This window comes from Callorhinus ursinus, unplaced genomic scaffold (genome assembly GCF_003265705.2).
Source record: "Callorhinus ursinus isolate GAN/ISIS: 27379988/994484 unplaced genomic scaffold, GSC_fseal_2.0 scaffold4, whole genome shotgun sequence".
NCBI classification, from domain to species: domain Eukaryota; kingdom Metazoa; phylum Chordata; class Mammalia; order Carnivora; family Otariidae; genus Callorhinus; species Callorhinus ursinus.
Genome location: NW_027397066.1, coordinates 33,556,717 through 33,568,906, shown reverse-complemented (window position 1 = coordinate 33,568,906; position 12,190 = coordinate 33,556,717). Strand labels below are relative to the sequence as shown.

At 45.6% G+C, this 12,190-nt stretch overlaps 1 protein-coding gene across 19 annotated transcripts in view; it reads left to right on the top strand.

Moving 5' to 3' along the window:
- The window catches only part of APBB2 (amyloid beta precursor protein binding family B member 2), a 355,485-nt gene extending 343,873 nt beyond the window's left edge, over nt 1-11,612 (top strand). For all 19 annotated transcript variants that reach the window (XM_073891567.1, XM_073891573.1, XM_073891575.1 and 16 more), the window contains 3 exons: nt 1,123-1,238; nt 2,934-3,113; nt 7,735-11,612. In XM_073891567.1, the coding sequence (XP_073747668.1) occupies nt 1,123-1,238; nt 2,934-3,113; nt 7,735-7,902 (464 nt within the window). In that variant the 3' untranslated portion in view covers nt 7,903-11,612. The remainder of the gene's footprint in view (nt 1-1,122; nt 1,239-2,933; nt 3,114-7,734) is intronic.
- The last annotated feature ends 578 nt before the right edge of the window (nt 11,613-12,190 follow it).

The following is a 12,190-nucleotide window of genomic DNA, read 5'->3' as shown; positions in this document are numbered from 1 at the left end:
ATGGTACAGCCGCTTTGGAAAAAAGTCCGGCAGGTCAAACACGCGGTTACCACTGGACTCAGCAGTTCTGCTCCTGGGCATATCCCCAAGCGAAATTAAAACATCTATCCACACAAACATTCGCAGCTACATTTATTCGTCAGAGTCAGAAAGTGGGAACAAATGTCCGTCAACTGACAAAACAGATTAATAAAATGTGATACTGCCAAAAAATAAAGCTGTGATGCCGCCATACCGTGTAATTTTATTTGGTGGTAAAGAGGCATCAAGTACTGCTACAACATGGATCAGCCTAGAAGAGAGGATGCCACACGAAAGCAGCCAGAAACAACCACATACTGCGTGATTCCATGTGTACGAAACGTCAAGAAGAGACAGCCCTCTGGAGATAGAAATTGGATCAGTAATTGCCTAGGACCAGGGGGCTGGGAAGAACTAGATGAAACCCTGAAAGTGTACAGGGTTTGTTTTCGGGCTGATAAAAATGTTCTAAAATTGATTGTGGTGATGGTTGCACCACTCTGTGAATACACTACAAACTCTCGCATGGTACACTTTAAATGAGTAAATTGTATGCAACTGATAGCTCAGTAGAGTCGCTCTCCCACCTCCCCCCCACACACTGCCGCAGAAAACAGCTGTGCCAACACCCAGCCAAGGGGCCCCCTTGAACAGTGCATTCTGCTCACGTACAAGGCCTTCCACACTTGGCCTCGTTTAAGTGGCAAAGTAAGGTGCAGGAAGATTGGGGTATTCTAGCAAGTGCTGGCTTCTGTTCCGTTCCTTTTCCCAAGGCTCCTTGCTTAGGAAAAGGTAGCATTTGTTTAAGTACTATCTATGTACTCAGGGCTAGGGACTCTTTGGAAAGAAAGTAGCACCGTGGTCCAGTTAGACTGGACATCACCCACTACACCTCTCCAGGGGTTCTCATGACCCTTCTTTCTGTTGAAAAAGCTGGCATTTTTTTTTCTTTTAAGCAATGAAATGCTCAAAGTGTCTTCTGGGGCTACAAAAAAAAAAAAAAGATCAGTTTGGGTGTAGCTGCTATTGGGTGATTTGGGCCCACGCTGGAGAGTGATAAATGGCTTTAGGACCTTGTTCAGCAATCTGTTCCATCCACAGGAATGGATACTCTGAACAATGCCATAGAAAATCTTATGACCTCATCCAACAAGGAGGATTGGCCGTCAGTGAACATGAATGTGGCCGATGCTACTGTGACCGTCATCAGTGAAAAGGTGAGCAGGATCGGACATGGGGTTGGTCTGTGTGGGTTAGGGTGAAACTTTGCATACAGTAATCTCCCGTGAAGCACAGACACATAGCCAAGGCTTGACCTCTGGAGGGTGGGGTGCGGGGGGAGGGGTGGTTATGCTTAATTGTGAGTAAAAGGCCTGCATTTAAAAAAAAAACAACAACTTTTTTTTCTGCCTTTGTGTCTGGATCTCTGCATCACTGTGCTCTTCTTTGGACTAAGAAGCTCCTCTTCTGGTGCTCCCAATTCTTTCTTCCTCTTGTGCCCCAGAGATGGAAATCGTTTGCTAGAGGTCCCTGTACGACGCCGGCAGTCACTCCTTGCAGGGTTTGGTTTTCTGGGCTACTCTCCAGGCTTCAGTGGGGACAGGGCTGTTTGTCTGGAGTTGGGGTACAGGAGCTGCTTCGGTTGTGGGAGGTCCTGGGGTTTGTTCTGTCAGGAGTAGCAGGGGCTAGTGGTCATTGACAGAGGCCAGCTTTAGCCTCAGACCAGATTATCCCAGTTTTATGGTTGAGGAAACTGAGGCACAAGGAGATCGACTAAGTGCCTCACAACAGCTAGAAGCAGCAAGCTCAGGATTCAGTCCAGCAGTCTGCTCCAGACTCCTGACCACTTTTTAATTCTCCCTCTGTGAGGCACCTGTCACGGAAAGACCCCCAAGGCGTTGGCCTGCTCTTGATTCTGTCCACTGGGAGGTCACCTTCGAGCCCAATGCACCTTCGCAGAAGGAGTTAGGAGTCAGATGCTCACTGACCCTGCCCCTCAGCCTGCCAAGCTGGATCGTCTTAAGTCTTTAAACGTGTCACACCCTTTTCTCCCTCAGCATCTGCAAGGGCTGCCCCCTCTGTGCCCCGCCCCCCGCCCGACCCTTACCTGGATCTCAGCCTAAACTTCCTAAGCATCCTTTCTCCCAAGAAAATTTCATGGCGCCTCAGGCTCCTTTCATTTGCTATAAAAGAATTCTGTAGCACCTGAGTGAATATTTAGTAAGTCAAGAGTTAATGATCCAAAAGTCAACATTCTGGATGTGTTTACTAATTCAAAAATTGCATATGGTTGCTGCAGAGGATGTGGTGTTCATAAGAATGAATTCCGAACATTTCTTTACCCTGCATCATATGGATACCATATGGACACCAGTTTGGGGAGGGGGGGAGTGATTTGGCAGCTTTTCTACACGGTTTTAGATAGAAATACGATTCAGCGTACTATTAGCATGGGAAGGAGAACCGGATGGAAAGAGATGTCATGGCTCCTTTTCTCTTGGTGCTCCGAGGTTTCCAGCGGGTTCGCCTGGCCGTACGGGTTTTGAGCTGCCGGGTGCCCTGTCTGAGCAAAGCCTACCGAGTTTGCGTGGCCCCGCTGCTGCCCGCCATGGACGCCCAGGCCCGCAGTGTGGTAGCCAGAGAACAGAACACACGCAACCGCAGTGACGTTCCGAGCGGACTAAACGTCGATGAGACACCCGCATAGCAGGGATGGCCTCTCCAGACACATTTAGAAACTCGCCTTTCTAGAAAAATACGAGTGCTTGCTAAATCCAGGCGAGCTATATATTTTTATGCCGGTGTCTCTGCTCTGCTCCGGGCTTGATTCTGCGGTTTAAGAAATGAGCCCGTTTAGTAGGACTGCTGCCTGGCTTCACAGAGAGCGGGCTGCTCAACAGCGTGTCTTGCAGAATGAAGAGGAAGTCTTGGTGGAGTGCCGTGTGCGATTCCTGTCCTTCATGGGCGTCGGGAAGGATGTCCATACGTTTGCCTTCATCATGGACACCGGGAACCAACGCTTCGAGTGCCATGTTTTCTGGTGCGAGCCTAACGCGGGTAACGTGTCGGAGGCCGTGCAGGCCGCCTGCATGGTGAGTGGTCCCTCTGGGGCGCTGCCGCAGCTCTGCACCTCTGCTCTTGTGCTGCGTGCAGGAAATCAGTGCGGAGCTCCTCGTTTAAAGGAAAATAGGTCTCCTCTCTAAAGGGACGCTCTGCTGGGTCGCACCCTCAGTCCTGCGGACACGATCCATCATGGCGAGCAGTTGGCCATCTCAGCAGCCAAGGGTGCCGACAGGAAGCCGGGCCAATGGAGCCACATTCTGTAGGGACTCCGGTACCCCTGAAAGCAGGGATCATCAAGTCTACAGATTGGAAGAGTCTTAATTCTTGATCCCTGATTAACTTCAGTATACGGTCAGAAAATGTTGGGCATGTAGAAGTTGGTGCTGTTTAGAACCAGCTTAGGACTGAAAAAAATTCAGGGTGTTGATTGATTTTTATTTCAGATAGTTGGTTTCAGCACGTCAGTCTTGTATATTTAATTTGTATCTGTGAACTTGGTCCTTACAATGACCAAGGGTGGTTGTTAGTTCTGTTTTATTTATGAGGAAACAGAGGCTCAGAGGAAAGGTGATAAGAGACAAAGTCTGTGTTCAACCCCGAGTTTTTCAGGTGACACAGCCGCGCTCTTTGTACCACGTATAGGATTTCAAACAAACAAAAATACCTCATCCTTCATTCTGCAAATACCCTTTGAGCACCTATGACGCTGGGCACTGAAAAAGTTCTGTGTTTTTTTTTTTAAGGTTTTATTTATTTATTTGACAGAGACACAGCGAGAGAGGGAACACAAGCAGGGGGAGTGGGAGAGGGAGAAGCAGGCTCCCTGCCGAGCAGGGAGCCCGATGTGGGGATCGATCCCAGAACCCTGGGATCATGACCTGAGCCAAAGGCAGACGCTTAACCGGCTGAGCCATCCGGGAGCCCCAAAAAAGTTCTAGAAAAACTGAGGGAACAGTATGAATGTAGGCATCAAGACCTGGGGTGGGTGGTAATTCTTCGCAGCAGCAGGTTGGGTAGCTGGAACTGAGTAAAGGAGGTGAGGTCATGCCAGCGTGTTTATCTTCAGCAAACATTGTTAAGCAGGAGCGATGAATTGATACTGGGTTTTAAAAGCATACTCCCCCCAAAAGAGAAACTAAAGGAGGGGACGGGTTGAAAGGACAATGACCAGGAAGCCACCGGTCCACATGAGGGTTCCGGAGGGTCTAAACCAGGAGTGTTGGCAGTGGAGTAAGCAGGAGCAGATGGCTTGGAACGTGGTAGAGAATCGCCTGGCTGGGGATGAGCAATACTGAATTTGAAGCACCGGTTCTTCATTTAATTCAACCCACCGTTTATGGGCTGGACTCTGGGGAGTTGGAGTAAGAGCCGATCCTTGCATTACAGAGCTTAGCTACAGGGGGACACACGTGAGCCGGTTGTGGTGTAAAAGGTGCTGTAAGGAAAAGTGTAAGACCACACTGGACTGAGAAGTGGCCAGGAGGAAAAAGAAACAGAGACCCCGAAAGCCAACCAAGGTCTGACAGGGAAGGGGTAGTTCAAAGCACAACAGTAAGGGAGTTTGCTTCTTGTTTTATGGCGGGGGGCGGCGGGGGGGGGGCTCACACATTTTTTAGACTGAGGGAAATGAGCTAGCAAAGCTGGATTGAAATGGGGGTCATAGGGGCGCCTGGGTGGCTTAAGCGTCTGCCTTCAGCTCAGGTCATGATCCCAGGGTCCGGCGATCGGGCCCATGTCGGGCTCCCTGCTCAGCGGGGGGTCTGCTTCTCCCTCTCTCAAATAAATAAAATCTTTTTAAAAAAAAATGAAAAGGAATGGGGGTCACATATACAGTTGGGGCAAGGTCTTGGTGGTAGATTAAGAGCCTAGGGCTGGGGTTTAGCCTCCTCACTGGGTCACGGTGACTTCGAGACTAGCCAGATGCTAGGGGTCCAAGAGAAGCAGGTGGTGGTGACGGAGGTGGCGTGAGTTCCCTGTTGTTTACGTGTGGTAGACACGCAGTTGCCGGGTGAAGAATGAAGCAGAGGATGAAGTGGGCTCTAGATGGTGAAGGCGAGGCAGGAGGAAGGGAGCCAGCTGACTTAAAGGGCACCTTTGAGTGGAGAGGCGAGGAGGGAGGAGCGAAGGCGAGAGCCGGTGCCGAGTGCTCAGGGGCTGGCGTCCTTCTGCCCACAGGCCTTTGTCAAGTGCCCTGGAGCCGGGAGGCTAGTAATAGTAACTCAGATCTGCCCGCAAGAGAAGGGACAGGACTGGGGGGGGGGGTCCAGGTGGACCCCCGAACCAAGCACGGGAGACTGAGCTGGGATGAAGACAGTAAAAGCATCCAGTCAAGCAAAAATGGAGGATGACTATTTAGGTATTTCATGAAACTGAAAAAGGATCGTAACAGATGGTTGTAGTCGTAAAATGAATGGCTTTCAGCCTTAATTGTACATTTTAAATGCTGGTGACAAATAATTAGCTTTATCACTGGTTACAGTTTGTTTTCTGATTCCCAGACTCTTTTTCTCTCTAAGAAACAATTTTTACTCACTTGCTTACGATTTTTTTTTAAAGATTTTTTATTTACTTATTTGAGAGCGAGAATGAGAGAGAGAGAGAGCACATGAGAGGAGGGAGGGTCAGAGGGAGAAGCAGACTCCCCGCCGAGCAGGGAGCCCGATGTGGGACTCGATCCCGGGACTCCAGGATCATGACCTGAGCCGAAGGCAGTCGCTTAACCAGCTGAGCCACCCGGGCGCCCCTCACTTGCTTACGATTTTAATTGTAATAGGGCAGCCGGCTGAAGCGGCTCGGCCAATCCAGTATGAAGGCACACTGATAACATCCCACTCTTTACACTCGGATCCCAGCATTTCTGACTCAGTGGCTTTCCTCTTGAGTCCGATCTGCACGAACCTCTGTCTGAACTATCTGCGCATGAATTTATACCATCTGAAATACCTGTGGTGTTGACACACTCGTTTGAATCTCCTTAATTTTTAGGCATCTTTTGCAGTTGTGTGGTATGGGCCCAGCTGTGGATATTTTGGTGAAATTCAGGAGAGAGGGAGCCTTCATGAAATTCATCAGGTGCAATTTTGACTCACACTGGACACACCTCCCAGGAGAGATTCCTAGTCCAGTGCACCATGATGCGACACCTGCCCATTTACAAATCTGTGCTTTGGAAGTGTGTGGTTTGGGTTGTGATGCAGACCTAGCAAGGTACCTTGCAGAGAGGAAACGAGAAATCCTTTCTTGGATGACTGGGTCGAAAGGGGCTAGTTCTGTAATCTCTGGGCTTTGTGACTCAAGAGTCCTTCTGTAGTTTATGCTTCCCGTGGGGAAGCATCAGCCTGTTTCACACTGTACTAAAGAACCTATTGATAGTTAAGTAGAGTTTAAAAAAATCAGCTATGGAATTAATTATTTTAAAGTGCTTAGATTAGGAAAAAACGTATTTGGTAAATTTTAACCTTCGTATCTAATTTTGAAGAATTGCTTACCTTTTCATTAATATAAAAGCGGGTGGATTGTGTTACATTTCTGAAGGAGAGAAACTGTGGTGCCAACAGTGCTAATGGACATTTTAAAACCCATTAGGATTTAGGGGCTTCTGGCTGGCTCGGTCGGCAGAGCGTGTAACTCTTGATCTTGGGGTCGTGAATTTGAGATTACTTAAAATTTTTAAATCCACTAGGATTTGGACTTGCAGATAAAATGTATCCTGAAATCTGTACACATCCTTCTGTTTTATTAAAGCAGGAAACAGGAAAAGGAACGAACATTTCTGAACGCCTTCGGTGTTGCTAGGCCAGTTTTCGGCATTCTGCAAGGATTCCTTAATCGTAATGCCCTCTGTAAAGGTCCCAGCTTTGTGCCATTTTACATGGAAGCAGCTGAGGCTGAGAGATGGAGTACCTTGCTTGGGTCATACAGTTCACATAAGTGATAGAGCCTAGATTCAGACTGTGCCCTTTCTTTCTTTCTTTCTTTCTTTCTTTCTTTAAGATTTTATTTATTTATTTGACAGAGAGAGATACAGTGAGAGAGGGAACACAAGCAGGGTGAGTGCTCCTGCTGAGCAGGGAGCCTGATGTGGGGCTCGATCCCAGGACCCTGGGATCATCACCTGAGCTGAAGGCAGACGCTTAACAACTGAGCCACCCAGGCGCCCCCAGACTGTGCCCTTTCTACCGTGTTGTCTCCCAGTTAGCCATGAGCACTCACCTCATGTACAGAGTTGTACCTGTCTCCCACAAAACTCGAGGATTGTCTCTCCCGATCCTTGTCCTTTTCATTAGCTCTTTGACTCTTAGGTATATTAATTACAGCCTGTCCATACAGAGAACAAGTGGAGGGTGGAGAAGGGTGGCAAAAGCCACCACACCTTTGTTGAGCCGAATGATCTTTTTTTTCCCTGAGATTGAGACCTGAGCTGAGATCAGGAGTCAGATGCTTAACTGACTGAGCCGCCCACGTGCCCCAAGCCTAATGATCTTTTAAGAACATTTCAAATACCCACATTAAGAAATAAACTCTTGGGTTTATGTATAGGAGCTAGGTCATTACATTTTGGAAGTAAATGTATTGGTGAATTAAAATGGAATTAAACAAGAAGGGATGACATGTCATTAACGACCATAAAACACTTTTGTTTCATTTCAGTTACGATACCAGAAGTGCTTGGTAGCCAGGCCGCCTTCCCAGAAAGTTCGACCACCTCCTCCGCCAGCAGACTCAGTGACCAGACGGGTCACAACCAATGTAAAACGGGGGGTCTTATCCCTCATTGACACTTTGAAACAGAAACGCCCTGTCACAGAGACACCATAGCTGCGTATGTTAAAGGATTCCGGACTACGTCCCTGAAGATTGAATAGCTACACTAAAGAAGATGAACTGATACCTGGCCTTCCATTCAGTTGCTGATGCTTTGTCTTCAGAGAATTAATCCTTAACCAAACAGTGTTAGACAAGCATGTTCTCTCGTCTTGCCACCATCCTGTGATATGAAAAGAAGCATGACTAATTTTTTTTGCTATCAGTCAGATACATCCTGAGCAGTGGAAGGTCTTTTTCTTACTGTAAATATGGTGACCATTACTTGACTTCACGCACACGGAGAAGAATGTGGCCACAGCCCTCCTCGTGAACTAAAGCTGAGTCCTTGGGGTGAACGACGCCGGAGTTAGTTTCATTGTCTCCTGGATTGGATCTGTCACAAGCACTTGGCCCCGTGTCCAGCCTTGGAGTAGCCACCGCGTGCCAGATACCATTGAATTGCTGTAAAAATAGGATGAGGAGTTTTTGTTTCAGTCTTTCACGAAATCAGACCTTTTGCTTGACAACACCGGCTGTCGGCATCAGTACAGAAACCAGCTGGCGGCTTTCCTTGACGAGCTCTTGGACGCACGGACGCCATTTCAGGTCTACAGCTGCTTGTGGGATGTTGGGGGGGAAAGTGAAACTTCAGAATTGAAAAGCATACCAAGTTTGAGCAATTAAAATCGGGCAAAAAAATAGCTTTTCTAGATGGCTTTCAAACCGATTATTTAAAAAAAAAAAAGGAAAAAGAAAAATGAAAGAAAATCAGAACGCATTTCGGGTGGGACGTATTTCAAACTTCTGCCTTATATTGTACAATGCAGCTAGAGAATTATAGTTCACTATGGCCATTCTCTACACAAACAACATTAAAATGAAATATTTCTCCTACGCCTTTCATCCTTAGTTTGATAATTAGCCAATATGCAATTTGGAGTTGAGGAAATGTCATTTATATTTTGGGTCTCCACCACCACATTATTATGTTCGTCTTCCTAGTGAAACGTTCTGCTAGGATTCCGTATCCAGCTCAGTCTTACCCTCATGCTTTTTGCCCAGAAAGCTGTCTGTCCATCATGTATTGTCCATGGCAACAAATTACATTAAATCGAACCTTTCTGAAGTTATGTATTTAATATTAGAATATGTTGGACTTTACTAGATATATTTTTAAATTTCTATTTTTTTCAAGATTTAAATATTTCATATCAGAGCAAAATATACATAGCAACACTGGACTGCTTAACAAGTTTCCCAAAAAGCATTTTCCTGCTTCTCTTTTCTCACCTATAAAGATACACAGATTTAGACTTTTGTTGACATTATCTTAAAAGGAAGTTGCTAAGGAGACCAATCTAAATATTAGTCTTATTTACTTTTTAATGTCAAAATTAACATTTTAAGACATCGTTATAAAAAGTAACACTTTGTTTATCTACTGCGATGTACTTGTTAAAACGGCTTCCACATTCAAATGGGGTAACCATTTGAGCCTTACGAGGTAGAGAAAGGTACTAAACACATTTGAGAAATAAAAATATGTATAAAGTACCAAGAGGCTCAGTCATGTAGCCTAAGACCTCTCAGAAGTTTGCGAGAGAACCCGGATGAGAACCCACGCTTCCCAGCTCTGTTGTAAGTCATGCTCCTTCCACATCAGTGAGGAAGGGTCTCTCCACAGTTACTCTGGGCATATCCAGTTACTGTCAAGAAATCTTAGAATTCCCTGTAGAAGGAGGGGAATACATCCAAGTCCCTCACACAGCAGTCTTAATCATAAAACCATTGCCCTCTCTCAGTCCAGGCCTCTTTCCCTGCAGTGTGCCTCAAAAGTGTTGTAGAGGACAGGCTCTTACATGCCGTGCGGCCTGTTCAACTTCCGAGATTTTCCAGAGGTGGTGGTACTGGTGGTAGAGATAGTCCTAACTCATGGTACTTAGCCACCAGAGAACATAATGGAGTGGGTGGCCTCCTGACTCTGTTCCCTCAGAATTCTGGAACTGTTTGCTAGCACTCTAGTGTTATGACAAAAAAGATGTCACCCTAGAAATGAATCCTACTTCTCACCAGCCTGTATACTGTTCTACCTGAAATAACCAGTGCCATCGTCAGAAATTATTGCGTTAAGAAAATCCTTAGTTTGCCCTTTGAAAAGCTGTTCAAAATTCAATCACAGTGATCTCTCATCTCGATCTCCACAGTGAAAGGTTTTAGTGTGATAAAAATTCTGAATAAGTCACCCACTTTTATATTGGAAATCTCTACCAGAACCCACTGTTGAATTTTTAAGGCATACCTTTGTTTGTTTTCAGGATCAAGAATACTGAGCTAGCTTTAAGTAGCAAACTGATTGATATATGCAATTATAGGATATGTTAAGATGAATGATAGCCTTTACATACTGAAAACTCTACTGCAGATATTGTTTTGAAAACAGCTTTGCGTCCTAAATGCAATTAATTTTTTGTAAGATTCATTACGTTAAACAGAGCGTTCGGACACTTTCTGCCATGGCCAAAAAGTACGTGTGACGGTGTGTGTGCATTTCTCTGGGAGAGGGCGCCGTGTCTCACCCGACGCTGTGGTCACACTCGGGTTATCTATGCATCTTCTTTAGACCCGCGACGCGGTGAACAGGCGGCCATGTCCGCTATGCCTCGTTCGTCTTACCATTGTTTTAATTAACCTGTTAAATACGGCTTGAAATATTTTTATTTTATTTATTCTATTTTTACTTAAATAGACTGCATTATTGTGTTAATGTATTATCTTTACTGGATAGTATCTCACAGTGTATCCAGGCCTAAGCAATCTCAGTGAACTATACGTCGCCTAAAAGGTGGTTTTGTAATGATTTGTAGTCACATTTTTATTGGAATATGTAGAAGAAATGGCAAAATGCTCAAAGGTCCTTTTATTTTTTAAAAGCAGCTAGACAGACGCAGACTTGCCACCTCATCTGTGTGCTCCTTGGCAGCATCAAGGGGAACAGCCACCAGGCCTCTGGCAAAAACTTTACTTTGCAAACCAAAAGCACTGCTCGGTGCTTTGTTTTTATATCCTTCACAGCACATGTGATCTCCCCTCAAAGACACATGTCCACAAGCCCTTTGTTTCCACCTGGATATAAGATCACCCATAGCTACTTAGGACCATTGTTTTCTGTTTGTGTCTGTCTGGTTGCATGAAGGGACATTAGACCCATTTCCATTAAAGTAAGTTCTTTGTGATAAACTGTTGGCACTGCTACTTTTTTAAAAATCCAGTCTGATCTTATGATGGAGATTTGTAAGACCATTCTACACAAGGTCACTTACTAGAAAACCCGAAATCTTTCCTCCTTTTCTTGTATGACACACTCATTTCATAAGCATTGCAACACAAATTGAAGATTTCACAAACAACGTGAAAAACCTATGCCTAACTGATGCTAGCACAATTTAACTAGTAAAACCATTAGCTCTCTAGTTTGCCAGGCTTCCGTAACCTAATACACAGCTGACATGTGTGTTACACAGCCAGGAAAATGAAGTTTAATTTATTTCAGCTTCAGAGAAAAGATTGGGCTCACACTTTATCAGTGAGAGCGCTCCCTGCCATCCAAAGCAGCTTGTTTATCCTGAAAGAACGTTTGCTTTTGCTTTCTGCCCCGTTTGCTGTTGACCACTTTTACACATTTTAATGTAATATGTTGTGAGAATAAACTTAGCTGCATAAAATGTCTGGCTCATTTATCTGACATCTCAATCCTATAGACCCAGGAATGGAAATGCAAGGGTAGTGTCTCCATGCTAGTCATTTTATTTTCAAACGATTCTTACCTCAAATTAAAGATCATTTTGGTAATGAAAAATTCTGCTTGGATTGTTATTGCAGATTTCCACCTGGTAAGAACTAGAAAGTAACTTGAAATTCTGAGTAATTTATCACACTGGCCCTTACTTGTTGATCAGGAACAACAGCCGGCGGCCTTAGTCACCAACTAGAGACTTCTGGAAGCAGTCTTCCTCGTATCAAGGTAGTCTAGCTTTCATTCTTGTTAAGAACCTGACGTCAAAGAGCGTAGGGGTGCCTGGGTGGCTCAGTCGGTTAAGCATCTGCCTTCGGCTCAGATCCTGATCCCAAGATCCTGGGCTCAAGTCCCGCATCGGGCTCCCTGCTCAGCGGGAGGCCTGCTTCCCCTTCTGCCGCTGCCCCTCCCCCAGCTTGTGCGCACGCGCTCTCTCTCTCTCTCTCTCTCTCTCTCTCTCTGTCAAATAAATAAATAAAATCTTAAAAAAAAAAAAAAAGCTGTACA